Raw genomic sequence first — 19,660 nt, forward strand, 5'->3', positions numbered from 1 at the left:
AATTAAGGCCGACACCGGCCAAACCCGGACGACACTGGGCCAATTGTGCCCAACCCTATCGGGCTCCCAAGTGGCACAGCTGTCCAAGGTAATGCATCTCAGTGCTAGAGGCGTCACTACAGACACCCTAGTTCAAATCCAGGTTGTATCACAACCAGCCGTGATTGGGAGTCCCATAGGGCGGCGCACAATTAGCGTAGAGCCGTCCGGGTTTGGTCTGTGTAGACCGTCACTGTAAATGAGAATTTGGTCCTAACTGACTTGCCTAGTCAAATGAAAAATAAATGGGTTTAATTAAAGCTTTGCTTGTTTCTGCTGAAATTCCAAACATGCTTTATTGTTGCTATAGTGCCTATTCAGGAGCTGGGTGAATGAACACTCAGAGGCTGTTTCCTTTGTTCTGCCTGCTTCAGGAGGAAAGGCAGAGGTAAATGAGAGAAACGGTAGAGGAGAGGTGTAAGCAAGGGATTCAGACATACCGTCTATTAGACTCAGTACTGCCAAGTGGAGTGGCACACTGCCAGGACCAGAGCCCCATCACTTACCCTCTGCTGCCTGCAAATATCACACCTGAACCTGGGCAACAGTAAACTCAGCTTCTCCCCTCTACCTCCAACCTAACAACTCAGAACATCTATCAGGTGTATCACTGTGTATCTCTAGTTGTTTTCAGCCTAACACCTACAGTGTGTTGTTCTGTGATAGATAGATTGAAAAGACAATTGGGATGATTGAAGTGAGAGTGGATACCACAGAAGACGACCTCTTCTTCCCATCCAAACCATTCTTTACATTGGTAGAATGTTACCAGAATGTTGAAGCCCAATGTTCTTGTCCTGTTACAACAGGTGGTTCAAGAAGCACCAGGCCAGTAGCAGGCAGCCATGTTGGGGAGTAGTGGACTACATGTAGTTCAACTAGTCATTTAACTACATTTTGCAGTAGCTTGGTGGTAGTTGAACTAAAATCAAATCTAGGTAGAGTTTTACTTTCTTGCCATGTAGTGGTGTAGCTAAATACTGGAACTACACACTGCTTTCAAATGATTATACTACTAATATGGGTGAAGTTGTCACGTTCGTCATAACGAGGAGACCAAGGCACAGCGTGATAAGAATACATTCTTCTTTATTTACACAAAGAACACTAAACAAACTAACAAAACAACTAAATGAACGTGACGCTATAAGACACGAGTGCTGACCGGCAACTTCACATAGACAAGACAAAAACTAAACCACCCTCGTCACACCCTGACCTAACAAAAATAAGAAAGAAAACAAAGAGAACTAAGGTCAGGGCGTGACAGAAGTGGGCAATCATTTCCTGTCTTTTCAGCATCAGACCTGCCTAACTCTCCCTTGAAACGTCATGATTGTGTTTAATAGGCTAAATGACACATTCTGTTAACAAATGACCTCAAAGTGATCTGTTCTTGCAATTTGTATTTGACATTTCACATGTACATCTGATCATTTTTCATTAAGCAGTTTGAATGTAGCAAACTACTTTTTAACTTTGGTTAATTCAACTATATTCTTCTAAAGGATAGCGGTAGTGTAGCTTAATTTCTTCCAGTGTGAAGTAAGTGGTAGCTTGGTGAAGTAGATTTTCAGAGAAGCTTCCTTAACACGGACAGCAGGGAGATGAAGTGAGCACCCAGCCCGCCTACGAGAGCCTGTCTCAGGGCTCTCTGCCTTCCATGAGTGGGGCCTTTTCAAGGCTGTGAATCCTGCATGCATTTCCTCATTCTTTTTATATTCTAATAGGCGCTGTGGTTTGGCTGAGGCGCTAACCTTTTAGCTCTGTGGATGCATTATCCCCAACACAAAGGGCACAATCCATCTCTCCTTCACTTGTTTTCTCCCCTCCCCCTCTTTTCCTCCTCGCTCCTCTCATTAAAAATACATTCAGTCCCTCACACGCTAAATTAAACTATTCCGGCAGTCTTTTAAATGCAAAAATCTAATATTGTTACTGTGTATGTAAATAGCTGGCCTTGCCAAGTAGAGTGCCCTCTTCGCCCACCATGCCCGTCACCTCTGAGGAAAGCTTTTTATTGCACAGCAGCCCCGTTGGCACACACGGCCCACTGGCAGTCTACACACGCTGGGGTCAGGGTTCAGAGGTCAGGAGGGGAGTAGTTCAGGGGATCACGTGGGTTCTATATGGCTGACAAGGCTGGGTTGTTAAAACTAGACTGTAGTGTACTGTAATGTCCTGATGGTCTGTGTTGCATACAGCACATCAAAGAACTCACTATGCCTGCTTATTCAATGAGAGGCATGGTGAGAGAGCTTAACCAGTCCTCATGCACACACGCACGCACACACACACACACACACACACACACACACACACACACACACACACACACACACACACACACACACACACACACACACACACACACACACACACACACACACACACACACACACACACACACACACACACACACACACACACACACACACACACAGTCCCTCACAAACACATGGTAGACAGCGCACACCCACACATTACAGAGGCCCATATATAATCACACATCCTCAAGGTTCAAAGACGTTGAATCGGGCCTTGATAAGAGGTCCAGGTGAACACTTTACATACACTCTCCATTATGTCCAGCTGTAATGGGGCGCCAGGGCAGCTAATTAGTATAATATTGCTGTGCTAATGTATGCAGCTCACAGAGCAGAGGCCAGGGAAAAAATCAGTTTGATAAATAAGAGCAGAGAGGAACATCTGGACCAGAAGGAGAGAGGACCAACAGGAAATAAGAGAGAAAGGGAGAGCAGGAAAGGAAGGGGAGAGGTAGAGGGAAGGAGAGGGAGAGAATGAGGGGGTAGAGGAGAGTTAGAGGGGAGGAGAAGGAGAGAATGGGGGGGTAGAGGCGAGGAGAGGGGGAGAATGAGTGGGGTAGAGGAGAGTTAGAGGGGAGGAGAGGGAGAGAATGAGGAGGAAGAGGAGAGTTAGAGGGGAGGAGAGGGAGAGAATGAGGGGGTAGAGGAGAGTTAGAGGGGTGGAGAGCGAGAGAATAAGAGGGTAGAGGAGAGTTATAGGGGAGGATAGGGAGAGAATGAGTGGGGTAGAGGAGAGTTAGAGGGGAGGAGAGGGAGAGAATGAGGAGGAAGAGGAGAGTTAGAGGGGAGGAGAGGGAGAGAATGAGGGGGTAGAGGAGAGTTAGAGGGGAGGAGAGGGAGAGAATGAGGAGTAGAGGAGAGTTAGAGGGGAGGAGAGGGAGAGAATGAGAGGGTAGAGGAGAGTTATAGGGGAGGAGAGGGAGAGAATGAGGAGTAGAGGAGAGTTAGAGGGGAAGAGAGGGAGAGAATGAGGGGTAGAGGAGAGTTATAGGGGAGGATAGGGTGAGAATGAGTGGGGTAGAGGAGAGTTAGAGGGGAGGAGAGGGAGAGAATGAGGGGTAGAGGAGAGTTAGAGGGGAGGAGAGGGAGAGAATGAGGGGTAGAGGAGAGTTAGAGGGGAGGAGAGGGAGAGAATGAGGGGTAGAGGAGAGTTAGAGGGGAGGAGCAGGCGGAGGAGGAGAGGAAGAAGAGACATAGGGGAAAGAGGATGAGACAGAAAGCTAGAGAATGGGGAAGGAAGAGGAAGAGGGAGAGATTAAATATATAGTAATTGGGTGGGAAATGGGTGAGAGGGAAGATGGCGTTCTTTAGACCATATATACAGAACCAGTCAAAAGTTTGGACACACCTACTCATTCAAGGGTTTTTCTTGATTTTTTACTATTTTCTACATTGTAGAATAATAGTGAAGACATCAAAACTGTGAAATAACACACATGGAATCATGTAGTTACCAAAACAGTGTTAAATAAATAAAAATATATTTTAGATTTTAGATTCTTCAAAGTAGCCACTTTTGCCTTGATGACAGCTTTGCACACTCTTGGGATTCTATCAAACAGCTTCACCTGGAATGCTTTTCAAGCAGTCTTGATGGAGTTCCCACATATGCTGAGCATTTGTTTGCTGCTTTTCCTTCACTCTGCGGTCCAACTCATCCCAAACCATCTCAATTGGGTTGAGGTCGGGTGATTGTGGAGGCCAGGTCATCTGATGCAGCACTCCATCACTCTGCTTCTTGGTCATATAGCCCTTACACAGATTGGAGGTGTGTTGGAGGTGATAGTCCCACTAAGCGCAAACCAGATGGGATGGCGTATCTCTGCAAAATTCTGTGGTAGCCATGCTGGTTAAGTGTACCTTGAATTCTAAATAAATCACTGACAGTGTCACCAGCAAAGCACCCTGACACCATCACACCTCCTCCTCCATGCTTCACTGTGGGAACCACACATGCGGAGATCATCCGTTAACCTACTCTGCATCTCACAAAGACAAAAGCAGTTGGAACCAAAAATCTCACAGTTGGACTCATCAGACCAAAGGACGGATGTCCACTGGTCTAATGTCCATTGCTCGTGTTTCTTGGCCCAAGCAAGTCTCTTCTTATTATTGGTGTTCTTTAGTACTGGTTTCTTTGCAGGAATTCGACCATGAAGGCCTGATTCAGGCAGTCTCCTCTGAAAAGTTGATGTTGAGATGTGTCAGTTACTTGAACTCTGAAGCAATTATTTGGGATGCAATCTGAGGTGCACTTAACTCTAATGAACATATCCTCTGCAGCAGAGGTAACTCTGGGTATTCCTTTCCTGTGGCGGTCCTCATTAGAGCCAGTTTCATCATAGTGCTTGATGGTTTTTGCGACTGCCCTTGAAGAAACCTTCAAAAGTTCTTGAAATTTTCCGTATTGACGGACCTTCATGTTTTAAAGTAATGATGGACTATATTTTTTCTTTGATTATTTGAGCTGTTCTTGCCATAATATGGACTCGGTCTTTTACCAAATAGGGTGATCTTCTGTATACCACCCCTACCTTGTCATAACACAACTGACTGGCTCAAATGCATTAAGAAGGAAAGAAATTCCACAAATTAACTTTTAACAAAGCCCTCATGAAGCTGGTTGAAAGAATACCAAGAGTGTGCAAAGCTGTCATCAAGGCAAAGGGTGGCTAATTTGAAGAATCTCAAATATAAAAACTATTTTGATTTGTTTAAACACTTTTCTGGTCACTACATGATTCCATATGTGTTATTTAATAGTTTTGATGTCTTCAGTAGTATTATACAATGTAGAAAATAGCCAAAAATAAAGAAAAACCCAGGAATGAGTAGGTGTTTCCAAACTTTTGACTGGTACTGTATGTGTTCAGTGAAAGGCAGAGTTAGGGATTGTGGGATAGATACAGGGGCTGACAGCCTCAAGCCAAAATGTGGAGAGAGTGGTGTGGAGGAAGGGAGGAAAAGAGATCTCAGATGTACAGGAACATAACTCAGTGTAGTAAAACTTTATCAATGACATCAGAGGAGCTCCAAGTTATTAAGAAAATGACATTAAGAGTCTGATCTCATCAGCAGTAACACGCACTGCAGAGCAGAGTGGAGAAGGTATCTTTCTCTCTTTCTCTATTTCTCACTCCTCTTTCTCTATCTCTCTTTCTCTCTCACACACACACACACACACACGCACACGCACACGCACACACACACACACACACACACACACACACACACACACACACACACACACACACACACACACACAGAATTAGGTAAAGTGGAACTTACGATTGGTGCACACTGCAGTTGTAGAAGACAAAGTCCACACTGGCAAACTTCTTCCCTGTCTCCTTAGACTTCAGATACAGCTTCACAGTACGCTTGTCCCCTAGAAAGAAGTACAGTCAGATACAGCTTCACAGTACGCTTGTCCCCTAGAAAGAGGTACAGTCAGATACAGCTTCACAGTACGCTTGTCCCCTAGAAAGAGGTACAGTCAGATACAGCTTCACAGTACGCTTGTCCCCTAGAAAGAGGTACAGTCAGATACAGCTTCACAGTACGCTTGTCCCCTAGAAAGAGGTACAGTCAGATACAGCTTCACAGTACGCTTGTCCCCTAGAAAGAGGTACAGTCAGATACAGCTTCACAGTACGCTTGTCCCCTAGAAAGAGGTACAGTCAGATACAGCTTTCAGAACTGGGTGATAAGGCCAATAAATATTTCACAATATTTTTCATATTTTTGACAGCATGACCATATTCGATGGTATTTTACATTTTTGAATAATACAAGTTCTAAAAAGGCTTTATGAGTAGCTCATGACCTCAGGGTGGCAACACATACATTTTAAGTGATTTCAATGGGTCTTTCTCCATCCTGATTGTTTTATACTGTTCAATCTAATGTCAAACAAAAAAAATAATTTGCATTTCCTTTACTATTATTTTAATTTCCACATTATTCTAATTATATAATTGGAATATAGTGGGCAGCGTCTTGAATACATTGGGGTTTGACATGACAACAAATACATAAACCAGGGAGGAATTATTGACATGGTAGGAACCAAAGTGTTGGTCAGTGTTTCCAGGTGACCCTAAATAGATGTTACATTGCATCTTTTCTTTCCTCTTATACAGTATATATACAAAAGTATGTGAAGACCCCTTCAAATGTGTGGCTTTGGCTGTTTCAGCCACACCCGTTGCTGACAGGTGTACAAGATTGAGCACACAGCCATGCAATCTCCATAGACAAACATTGTCAGTAGAATGGCCTTACTGAAGAGCTCAGTAACTTTTAACGTGACACCGTCATAGGATGCCACCTTTCCAGCAAGTGAGATTGTCACATTTCTGCCCCGCTAGAGCTGCCCCAGTCAACTGTAAGTGCTGTTATTGTGAAGTGGAAATGTCTAGGAGCATCAACGGCTCAGCCGAGAAGTGGTAGGCCACACAAGCTCACAGAACGGGACCGCCGAGTGCTGAAGCGCGTAGCGTGTGAAAATCGTCTGTCCTCGGTTGCAACGCTCACTGGCGAGTTACAAACTGCCTCTGGAAGCAAAGTCAGCACAAGAACTGTTCGTCAGGAGCTTGATGAAATGGTTTTTCATGGCCGAGCAGCTGCACATAAGCCTATGATTACCATGTGCAATGCCAAGCGTCGGCTGGAGTGGTGTAAAGCTCGCCGCAATTGTAGCAGTGGAAACGTGTTCTCTGGAGTGATGAATCACGCTTCACCATCTGGCAGTCCGACAGGACGAATCTGGGTTTGGAAGATGCCAGGAGAATGCTACCTGCCCGTATGCATATTGCCAACTGTAAAGTTTGGTGAAGGAGCAATAATAGTCTGGGGCTGGTTCTCATGACCCCTTAGTTCCAGTGAAGGGAAATCTTAACGTAACAGTGTACAATGACATTCTAGACGATTCTGTGCTTCCAACTGGCAACAGTTTGGGGAAGGTCTCTCCTGTTTCAAAATGACAAATGACAAGAAATGGTTTGTTGAGATCGGTGTGGAAGAGCTTGACTGGCCTGCACAGAGCCCTGACCTCAACCCCATTGAACACCTTTGGGATGAATTGGAACGCCAACTGTGAACCAGGTCTAATCACCCAACATCAGTGCCTGACCTCACTAATGCTCTTGTGGCTGAATGGAAGCAAGTCCCCGCAGCAATGTTCCAACATTTAGTGAAAAGGCTTCCCAGAAAACTCCATATTAATGACCATGATTTTGGAATGAGATGTTCGACGAGCAGCTAGCTAACATATTCATTCTTCGCCTTTTCCTTTCTGATTTAGAAGATACCATTGCACAAACAACATGTTTATCTAATGGGTCCCCATTACTTCCTGCCAAGGCAGCAGATACTCTTCCTGGGGTTTATTATGGATCCCCATTAGTTCCTGCCAAGGCAGCAGCTACTCTTCCTGGGGTTTATTATGGGTCCCCATTAGTTCCTGCCAAGGCAGCAGCTACTCTTCCTGGAGTTTATTATGGGTCCCCATTAGTTCCTGCCAAGGCAGCAGCTACTCTTCTTGGGGTTTAATATGGGTCCCCATTAGTTCCTGCCAAGGCAGCAGCTACTCTTCCTGGAGTTTATTATGGGTCCCCATTAGTTCCTGCCAAGGCAGCAGCTACTTTTCCTGGGGTTTATTATGGATCCCCATTAGTTCCTGCCAAGGCAGCAGCTACTCTTCCTGGGGTTTATTATGGATCCCCATTAATTCCTGCCTAGGCAGCAGCTACTCTTCCTGGGACTTATTACGGATCCCCATTAGTTCCTGCCAAGGCAGCAGCTACTCTTCCTGGGGTTTATTATGGATCCCCATTAGTTCCTGCCAAGGCAGCAGCTACTCTTCCTGGGCTTTATTATGGATCCCCATTAGTTCCTGCCAAGGCAGCAGCTACTCTTCCTGGGACTTATTACAGATGCCCATTAGTTCCTGCCAAGGCAGCAGCTACTCTTCCTGGGGTTTATTATGGGTCCCCATTAGTTCCTGCCAAGGCAGCAGCTACTCTTCCTGGAGTTTATTATGGGTCCCCATTAGTTCCTGCCAAGGCAGCAGCTACTCTTCCTGGGGTTTATTATGGATCCCCATTAGTTCCTGCCAAGGCAGCAGCTACACTTCCTGGGACTTATTACGGATCCCCATTAGTTCCTGCCAAGGCAGCAGCTACTCTTCCTGGGGTTTATTATGGATCCCCATTAGTTCCTGCCAAGGCAGCAGCTACTCTTCCTGGGACTTATTACGGATCCCCATTAGTTCCTGCCAAGGCAGCAGCTACTCTTCCTGGGGTTTATTATGGATCCCCATTAGTTCCTGCCAAGGCAGCAGCTACTCTTCCTGGGACTTATTACGGATCCCCATTAGTTCCTGCCAAGGCAGCAGCTACTCTTCCTGGGGTTTATTATGGATCCCCATTAGTTCCTGCCAAGGCAGCAGCTACTCTTCCTGGGACTTATTACGGATCCCCATTAGTTCCTGCCAAGGCAGCAGCTACTCTTCCTGGGACTTATTACGGATCCCCATTAGTTCCTGCCAAGGCAGCAGCTACTCTTCCGGGGCTCCAAACATATTAAAGCACTTACATCAATGAAAGATAAAACAGGACATCATATAACATTAACATTATTACACCACTACATATCTACAATACAACATGTTTAATACCACCATTCAACAATATCACAATGTGTGCCTATGCATGTGGCTATCCTTTAGTGTGTCTCTTCACAGTCTCTGCTGTGCCATAAAGTGTATTTCTACCTGTTTTTATCAATCTGATTCAACTGCTTGCATCAGTTACCTGATGTGGAATGTAGTTCCATGTAGTCATGGCTCTATGTAGTTCTGTGCGCCTCCCATAGTCTGTCATGTAAATAATTAATGTTAGCTCTCTGTGTACTTTTAAGGTCCAGCTGTGCTGCCCTGTTCTGAGCCAACTGCAATTTTCCTAAGACACTCTTTGTGGCACCTGAACACACGACTGAACAGTAGTCAAGGTGTGACAAAACTAGAGCCAGTAGGAACTGCCTTGTTGATAGTGATGTTAAGAAGGCAGAACAGAGCTTTATTATGGACAGACTTCTCCCCATCTTAGCTACTACTGCATCAATATGTTTTGACCATGGCAGTTTACAATCTAGTGCTACTCCAAGCAGTTTAGTCACCTCAACTTGCTCAATTTACACATTATTCATTAGGAGATGTAGTTGAGGTTTAGGGTGTAGTGAATGATTTGTCCCAAATACAATGCTTTTAGTTTTGGAAATATTTAGGTCTAACGTATTCCTTGCCACCCATTCTGAAACTAACTGCAACTCTTTGTTGAGTGTTGCAGTCATTTCAGTCGCTGTAGTAGCTGACGTGTATAGTGTTGAGTGTTATAGTCATTTCAGTCGCTGTAGTAGCTGACGTGGATAGTGTTGAGTGTGATAGTCATTTCAGTCGCTGTAGTAGCTGACGTGTATAGTGTTGAGTGTTAGTCATTTCAGTCGCTGTAGTAGCTGACGTGGATAGTGTTGAGTGTGATAGTCATTTCAGTCGCTGTAGTAGCTGACGTGTATAGTGTTGAGTGTTATAGTCATTTCAGTCGCTGTAGTAGCTGACGTGTATAGTGTTGAGTGTTATAGTCATTTCAGTTGCTGTAGTAGCTGACGTGTATAGTGTTGAGTGTTATAGTCATTTCAGTCGCTGTAGTAGCTGACGTGTATAGTGTTGAGTGTTGCAGTCATTTCAGTCGCTGTAGTAGCTGACGTGTATAGTGTTGAGTGTTATAGTCATTTCAGTCGCTGTAGTAGCTGACGTGTATAGTGTTGAGTGTGATAGTCATTTCAGTCGCTGTAGTAGCTGACGTGTATAGTGTTGAGTGTTGCAGTCATTTCAGTCGCTGTAGTAGCTGACGTGTATAGTGTTGAGTGTTATAGTAATTTCAGTCGCTGTACTAGCTGACGTGTATAGTGTTGAGTGTTGCAGTCATTTCAGTCGCTGTAGTAGCTGACGTGTATAGTGTTGAGTGTTGCAGTCATTTCAGTCGCTGTAGTAGCTGACGTGTATAGTGTTGAGTGTTATAGTAATTTCAGTCGCTGTACTAGCTGACGTTTATAGTATTGAGTGTTATAGTCATTTCAGTCGCTGTAGTAGCTGACGTGTATAGTGTTGAGTGTTATAGTCATTTCAGTCGCTGTAGTAGCTGACGTGTATAGTGTTGAGTGTTATAGTCATTTCAGTCGCTGTACTAGCTGACGTGTATAGTGTTGAGTGTTATAGTAATTTCAGTCGCTGTACTAGCTGACGTGTATAGTGTTGAGTGTTGCAGTCATTTCAGTAGCTGTAGTAGCTGACGTGTATAGTGTTGAGTGTTATAGTCATTTCAGTCGCTGTAGTAGCTGACGTGTATAGTATTGAGTGTTATAGTCATTTCAGTCGCTGTAGTAGCTGACGTGTATAGTGTTGAGTGTTATAGTCATTTCAGTAGCTGTAGTAGCTGACGTGTATAGTGTTGAGTGTTATAGTCATTTCAGTCGCTGTAGTAGCTGACGTGTATAGTATTGAGTGTTATAGTCATTTCAGTCGCTGTAGTAGCTGACGTGTATAGTATTGAGTGTTATAGTAATTTCAGTCACTGTAGTAGCTGACATGTATAGTATTGAGTGTTATAGTCATTTCAGTCGCTGTAGTAGCTGACATGTATAGTGTTGAGTGTTATAGTCATTTCAGTCGCTGTACTAGCTGACGTGTATAGTGTTGAGTGTTCACCATTTATTTAGCAACAACTTGCTAAGAGAAGACAAACTAGCAGACAGTAAGATATATAAACTAATTATGGAACATTATGGAACAACCTTGTCAGTATCCACCTGACCAGACTGCAGTGGATGACAAGACAGTGGTGTAATTATGGAACACCATGTCAGTATCCACCTGACCAGACTGCAGTGGATGACAAGACAGTGGTGTAATTATGGAACACCATGTCAGTATCCACCTGACCAGACTGCAGTGGATGACAAGACAGTGGTGTAATTATGGAACAACCTTGTCAGTATCCACCTGACCAGACTGCAGTGGATGACAAGACAGTGGTGTAATTATGGAACACCATGTCAGTATCCACCTGACCAGACTGCAGTGGATGACAAGACAGTGGTGTAATTATGGAACACCATGTCAGTATCCACCTGACCAGACTGCAGTGGATGACAAGACAGTGGTGTAATTATGGAACACCATGTCAGTATCCACCTGACCAGACTGCAGTGGATGACAAGACAGTGGTGTAATTATGGAACACCATGTCAGTATCCACCTGACCAGACTGCAGTGGATGACAAGACAGTGGTGTAATTATGGAACACCATGTCAGTATCCACACTGACCAGACTGCAGTGGATGACAAGACAGTAAGGTGTAATTATGGAACACCATGTCAGTATCCACCTGACCAGACTGCAGTGGATGACAAGACAGTGGTGTAATTATGGAACACCATGTCAGTATCCACCTGACCAGACTGCAGTGGATGACAAGACAGTGGTGTAATTATGGAACACCATGTCAGTATCCACCTGACCAGACTGCAGTGGATGACAAGACAGTGGTGTAATTATGGAACACCATGTCAGTATCCACCTGACCAGACTGCAGTGGATGACAAGACAGTGGTGTAATTATGGAACACCATGTCAGTATCCACCTGACCAGACTGCAGTGGATGACAAGACAGTGGTGTAATTATGGAACACCATGTCAGTATCCACCTGACCAGACTGCAGTGGATGACAAGACAGTGGTGTAATTATGGAACACCATGTCAGTATCCACCTGACCAGACTGCAGTGGATGACAAGACAGTGGTGTAATTATGGAACACCATGTCAGTATCCACCTGACCAGACTGCAGTGGATGACAAGACAGTGGTGTAATTATGGAACACCATGTCAGTATCCACCTGACCAGACTGCAGTGGATGACAAGACAGTGGTGTAATTATGGAACACCATGTCAGTATCCACCTGACCAGACTGCAGTGGATGACAAGACAGTGGTGTAATTATGGAACACCATGTCAGTATCCACCTGACCAGACTGCAGTGGATGACAAGACAGTGGTGTAATTATGGAACACCATGTCAGTATCCACCTGACCAGACTGCAGTGGATGACAAGACAGTGGTGTAATTATGGAACACCATGTCAGTATCCACCTGACCAGACTGCAGTGGATGACAAGACAGTGGTGTAATTATGGAACACCATGTCAGTATCCACCTGACCAGACTGCAGTGGATGACAAGACAGTGGTGTAATTATGGAACACCATGTCAGTATCCACCTGACCAGACTGCAGTGGATGACAAGACAGTGGTGTAATTATGGAACACCATGTCAGTATCCACCTGACCAGACTGCAGTGGATGACAAGACAGTGGTGTAATTATGGAACACCATGTCAGTATCCACCTGACCAGACTGCAGTGGATGACAAGACAGTGGTGTAATTATGGAACACCATGTCAGTATCCACCTGACCAGACTGCAGTGGATGACAAGACAGTGGTGTAATTATGGAACACCATGTCAGTATCCACCTGACCAGACTGCAGTGGATGACAAGACAGTGGTGTAATTATGGAACACCATGTCAGTATCCACCTGACCAGACTGCAGTGGATGACAAGACAGTGGTGTAATTATGGAACACCATGTCAGTATCCACCTGACCAGACTGCAGTGGATGACAAGACAGTGGTGTAATTATGGAACACCATGTCAGTATCCACCTGACCAGACTGCAGTGGATGACAAGACAGTGGTGTAATTATGGAACACCATGTCAGTATCCACCTGACCAGACTGCAGTGGATGACAAGACAGTGGTGTAATTATGGAACACCATGTCAGTATCCACCTGACCAGACTGCAGTGGATGACAAGACAGTGGTGTAATTATGGAACACCATGTCAGTATCCACCTGACCAGACTGCAGTGGATGACAAGACAGTGGTGTAATTATGGAACACCATGTCAGTATCCACCTGACCAGACTGCAGTGGATGACAAGACAGTGGTGTAATTATGGAACACCATGTCAGTATCCACCTGACCAGACTGCAGTGGATGACAAGACAGTGGTGTAATTATGGAACACTATGTCAGTATCCACCTGACCAGACTGCAGTGGATGACAAGACAGTGGTGTAATTATGGAACACCATGTCAGTATCCACCTGACCAGACTGCAGTGGATGACAAGACAGTGGTGTAATTATGGAACACCATGTCAGTATCCACCTGACCAGACTGCAGTGGATGACAAGACAGTGGTGTAATTATGGAACACCATGTCAGTATCCACCTGACCAGACTGCAGTGGATGACAAGACAGTGGTGTAATTATGGAACACCATGTCAGTATCCACCTGACCAGACTGCAGTGGATGACAAGACAGTGGTGTAATTATGGAACACCATGTCAGTATCCACCTGACCAGACTGCAGTGGATGACAAGACAGTGGTGTAATTATGGAACACCATGTCAGTATCCACCTGACCAGACTGCAGTGGATGACAAGACAGTGGTGTAATTATGGAACACCATGTCAGTATCCACCTGACCAGACTGCAGTGGATGACAAGACAGTGCTTGTGACTCCGTGGTCGAGCAACTGCTCTCTCCTTGAGTGACAGGGGGCGGGGCTTGGTGTGGTTAGCAGCATGCAGCAGGATAAGGAGAAAGATGACTCAAGTAGCAAATGGACCAAACTATAAAAACAGGCATTACGTGCACCGGATATGACATTTTGCAAACCAAACATCGAAAGTAAAACCCAAACCGGTCGTTGCATCAATATCGGTATATACAGTTGAAGTCTGAAGTTTACATACACCTTAGCCAAATACATTTAAACTCAGTTTTTCACAATTCCTGAATAATAGTAGAGAGAATGATTTATTTCAGCTATTAATTATTTCATCATATTCCCAGTGGGTCAGAAGTTTACATACACTCAATTAGTATTTGGTTGCATTGCCTTTAAATTGTTTAACTCGGGTCATATGTTTCAAGTAGCCTTCCACAAGCTCCCACAATAAGTTGGGTGAATTTTGGCCCATTCCTCCTGACAGAGCTGGTGTAACTGAGTCAGGTTTGTAGGCCTCCTTGCTCACACATGCTTTTTCAGTTCTGCCCACAAATGTTCCATGGGATTGAGGTCAGAGCTTTGTGATGGCCACTCTAATACCTTAACTTTGTTGTCCTTAAGCCATTTTGCCACAACTTTGGAAGTATGCTTGAGGTCATTGCCCATTTGGAAGACCCATTTGCGACCAAGCTTTAACTCCCTGACTGATGTCTTGAGATGTTGCTTCAATATATCCACATCATTTTCCATGCTCATGCAGCCATCTATTTTGTGAAGTTTTGTGTTCTGCAGCTAGCAAGCATCACCTTTTTTCCTCCAAACATAACAATGGTCATTATGGCCAAACAGTTCTATTTTTGTTTCATCAGACCAGAGGACATTTCTCCAAAAAGTACGATATTTGTCCCCATGTGCAGTTGCAAACCGCAGTCTGGCTTTTTTATGGCAGTTTTGGAGCAGTGGCTTCTTCCTTGCTGAGTGGCCTTTCAGGTTATGTCGATATAGGACTCGTTTTACTGTGGATATAGATACTTTTGTACCTGTTTCCTCCAGCATCTTCACAAGGTCCTTTGCTGTTGTTCTGGGATTGATTTGTACTTTGTGCACCATCTCTAGGAGACAGAACGCGTCTCCTTGCTGAGCAGTATGACGGCTGCGTGGTCCCATGGTGTTTATACTTGGTACTATTGTTTGTACAGATGAACGTGGTACCTTCATGTTTTTGGAAATGGCTCCCAAGGATGAAACAGACTTTTGGAGGTCTAGAATTTATTTTCTGAGATCTTGGCTGATTTTTTTTTATTTTCTCATGAGGTCAAGCAAAGATGCACTGAGTTTGAAGGTAAAGCCTTGAAATACATCCACAGGTACACCTCCAATTGACTCAAATGATGTCAATTAGCCTATTAGAAGCTTCTAAATACATGACATAATTTTCTGGAATTTTCCAAGCTGTTTAAAGGCAGTCAACTTAGTGTATGTAAACTTCTGACCCACTGGAATTGCGATAATCTGTCTGTAAACAATTGTTGGAAAAATGACTTGTGTCATTCACAAAGTAGATGTCCTAACCGACTTGACAAAAATATAGTTTGTTAACAAGAAATGTGTAAACTTCCGACTTCAACTGTAGTTAAATATGGTACATTCTTAGAAAAAAAGGTTCTAGATAGAACCAAAAAGGGTTCAAGTCTTGCTTCATATATAGCAAGCCCAAAGGTTCTATATAGAACTGAAATTGGTTCCATATAGAACCCTATATGGAACCTAAGGGTTCTGTATGGAACCAGTTGTGGTTCAGTGAAGAAGAACTCCTGGGGTTCTGATCAAAGAACTCTACAAAATAGTTCTATATAGAACCTTTAGAGGTGTCATATATGAAGCAAGCATAGAGCGCTGTTTGGTTCTATCCGGAACCCAGCCCTAACAGCTTCACAGTATGTTTGTCACCAAGAAAGAGTGACAGTACAACACAATCTACACACAGACAAATAATCCAATGCTGTTCACACACAGTGTAACTGGGTTATATTACTAGCAAATAGCAGCAGGAGGATGCTGTGGCTAAATGTCTCACCCTGGTTGCGTGTGATGGGGGCGACCTCTCGGGTGGAAGGTGACAGGCAGTAGATGCGTCCCCCAAAGATGCGTCCCTCTGTCTCAGTGTAATCCTCAAAGGAGCAGTTGACCCCTGCCGAAAGGTTAGGCACATTCTGGGCCTGCAGCACCAGCTAGGGATACAGAGAGAGAGGAGAGTGTGAGGACACGTCAATGTGAGAACACACACACAGAAACACACGGGCACGCACACACATGATTTATTGTCAGGTGACGTACCTGCACTTTGGACATGGTGACAGAGATGTTTCCGGGCTGGACACTGAGTTTGACGCACTGCTCCACTCGGGAGGCAAAACGCTGAGGCTCGTCAGCCCTCTCACAACGATCCTTCCTGGAGCACCTGACAGAGAGAGCGTTTTGGTTCTTCAGGTGACTTGTTAGTATGGAGTTGAGGACATAGTAATGTCAGGAACGCAGCGTCAGAGCAGCTCCGTGTGGTCATAGAGTACTTACACATTGTGGAGGACACACCAGCCACAGTGGGGATCTCCTGACCCCAGGCAGCCGCTGCAGGAGGAGTACTGCTCACAGCTCTCCACTGGAACACGGCTCACCTGGAAACACACAGTACACACGGTTAACATCATAGATCAATTGACTTTACAGAGGGAGTGGATGAGTGTTCAGCTGTGAGCGTAGTATTTGTTGACACACACCATGACAAACGGGCACACGGTTGTCATTCCAAAAAACTGATTTGATCAGATTTGTCCTTGTCTCTAACACTTGTGTGTTCTGTGTAGTGAGTAGGTGACAGACTGCCGTTCTGTCTGGTCTCAATCACCCCCAGGCCTGTGCTCTCAAACGCAACCGACTGGACACCAGCATATTAGGCTATTATTGGGCTTCCTTGTGTTCGTCTGTACATGTGTGTGTGTGTGCGTGTGTGTGTATGTGTGTTTGTGTGTGTGTGTGTGTGTGTGTGAGTGAGTGAGTGAGTGAGTGAGTGAGTGAGTGAGTGAGTGAGTGAGTGAGTGAGAGAACAGTCTGTGACAAGATTTGTGGGACAGCAGACCTGACCACAGTTACTCCTGTCACACTCAGAGAGCAGAGAGCACAGCTCACACACTTCCGGCTGCTTCACTCAGGATTGGAGTTGAACAATTCAATGTTTTGTGTCTGGGCGCGTGTGTGCATTTGTCATCATTCTGGAATATAGGCTTTCTAGAAATCCACATGAAATAGCTCCACTGCACCAAATGGTTTGAGCAGAGACAGTAGGGACTGTGACGAGCACATCTAGGCTCTGCAGGGCAGTATATCAGTGGTCAGCAGGGCAGAGTGTGGGCGTGTAAGGTAAGCTCTCTCTCTCTCTCTCTCGTTCTCTCTCTCTCTATCTTTCTTTCTTCCTTTCTCTCTCTCATCCTCTCTCCCTGTCTCTCTCTCCTCCTCTCTCCATGTCTCTCTGTCTCTCACTCTGCCTGCCTGCTTGTTGGGTGTCACACATTCACACCCACACATTCAGCAGGAGTCAACTCACACCATCTCACTGGGATAGTATTATATTACTACTGCAGGCTTCTAAATCAAGTGTTGGAAATCAAACAGGATCCATTTCATCTGAGACCATTGAGGACTTCACTGCTGGGAGGACTGTAATTATTGACGAGAGAGAGAAAATCTAGTATGGAGCTGGACCTCTCTCTGAGGGGAGAAGAAAGGGAGGTAGAGAGAAACAGAGCGAGAGACAGAGAGAAAGAGAGAGAGAGGGAGAGAGAGAGAGAGAGAGAGAGAGAGAGAGAGAGAGAGAGAGAGAGAGAGAGAGAGAGAGAGAGAGATTTAGAAAACCTGGCTCCCTGAAGAGGAAAGGTTGTGAAACCACTGCACAACAGCAGAACCTGAGACAGAGTTGCATTTCCTGACAAAATGTCCAAAATATCAAACAATGAAAGAGTGTCATTTCCCGAAATTTGAAACCCTTATTCAAGGTTTCAAAGACCTCTCTGATGAGAGTAAGCTACCCATCCTGTTGGGGGAGGACGCAGAGAGCTGTGGGTTGGCAGCCACTACATTGCTGCCTGCCAGAAGAGGAGGGACAGTGTCTGACAGACCAATCAACCTGCACATGTACTCCACTGTATGCTTATTGTTACTGTTCAATGTATGATTACTTTGACCCTTGGTTATTGTTGTTACTGTTGTCCCGTTGACAATTTGGATTCTTATTGTATATATCCAAAGTAAGCTTGTTACGTCATGCCGATAAGGCAAGTTGAATTGAATTGTGAGAGAGAGGGAGAGAGAGAGAGAAATAAAGTGAGAGAGAGGGAGAGAGAGAAAGAGAGTGAGAGAAAGAGAGAGAGAAACAGCGAGAGAGAGGAAGAGAGAGAGAGAAATAAAGTGAGAGAGACAGAGAAACAGAGAGAGAGGGAGAGAGAGAAAGAGAGTGAGAGAAAGAGAGAGAGAAACAGCGAGAGAGAGGGAGAGAGAGAGAAATAAAGTGAGAGAGACAGAGAAACAGAGAGAGAGGGAGAGAGAGAAAGAGAGTGAGAGAAAGAGAGAGAGAAACAGCGAGAGAGAGGTAGAGAGAGAGAGAGTGAGAGAAAGAGAGTGAGAGAAAGAGAGAGAGAAACAGTGAGAGAGAGGGAGAAAGAGAAAGAAAGAGAGTGAGAGAAAGAAAGAGAGTGAGAGAAAGAGAGAGAGAGAAAGAGAGAGAAACAGCGAGAGAGAGGGAGAGAGAGAGAAATAAAGTGAGAGAGACAGAGAAACAGAGAGAGAGGGAGAGAGAGAGAAAGAGAGTGAGAGAAAGAGAGAGAGAAACAGCGAGAGAGAGGGAGAGAGAGTAAGAGAAAGAGAGTGAGAGAAAGAGAGAGAGAAACAGCGAGAGAGAGGGAGAGAGAGAAAGAAAGAGAATGAGAGAAAGAGAGTGAGAGAAAGAGAGAGAGAAACAGCGAGAGAGAGGGAGAGAGAGAAAGAGAGTGAGAAAGAGAGTGAGAGAAAGAGAGAGAGTGAGAGAAAGAGAGAGAGAAACAGCGAGAGAGGGAGAGAGAGAAAGAGTGAGAGAGAAAGAGAGTGAGAGAAAGAGAGAGAGAAACAGCGAGAGAGAGAGAGAGAGAGAAAGAGAGTGAGAGAAAGAGAGAGAGAAACAGAAAGAGAGGGAGAGAGAGAAAGAGAGTGAGAGAAAGAGAGAGAAACAGAGAGAGAGAAAGAGAGTGAGAGAAAAAGAGAGAGAAACAGCGAGAGAGAGAGGGAGAGAGTGAGAGAAAGAGAGTGAGAGAAAGAGAGAGAGAAACAGAAAGAGAGAGGGAGAGAGAGAAGGAAAGAGAGAGAGAAGTGAGAAACAGTAAGAAAGAAGGTTATGCACGGTAGAGAGTAACAGCGGCTGTAAGGCATGACACTGTCAGGTTGTGTTCTGTCACAGCTGGTGGACAGTAGCGTAGAGACTGTAGTAGGTGCTGTGTATTGGAGTGTGGGAGTCCAATGGGGATTTTCTATTCAATAGTATACTGTACAGTATAAGTATAGGCAGACAAAACATGTATATTGTATATGTGTACAAGCAAAAACAGTAAAACGAA

At 44.8% G+C, this 19,660-nt stretch overlaps 1 protein-coding gene across 1 annotated transcript in view; it reads right to left on the minus strand.

Annotated features, from left to right (window-relative positions):
- The window catches only part of LOC118360306 (plexin-A1-like), a 370,554-nt gene that overhangs the window by 119,467 nt on the left and 231,427 nt on the right, over positions 1-19,660 (minus strand). Inside the window, exons 5-8 of the mRNA XM_052482584.1 lie at positions 16,596-16,696; positions 16,359-16,482; positions 16,099-16,252; positions 5,655-5,754 (exon numbers count right to left, since the gene is read on the minus strand). Coding sequence (XP_052338544.1) covers positions 5,655-5,754; positions 16,099-16,252; positions 16,359-16,482; positions 16,596-16,696 — 479 coding nt within the window. The remainder of the gene's footprint in view (positions 1-5,654; positions 5,755-16,098; positions 16,253-16,358; positions 16,483-16,595; positions 16,697-19,660) is intronic.

This window comes from Oncorhynchus keta, chromosome 27 (assembly GCF_023373465.1).
Source record: "Oncorhynchus keta strain PuntledgeMale-10-30-2019 chromosome 27, Oket_V2, whole genome shotgun sequence".
Lineage (NCBI taxonomy): Eukaryota > Metazoa > Chordata > Actinopteri > Salmoniformes > Salmonidae > Oncorhynchus > Oncorhynchus keta.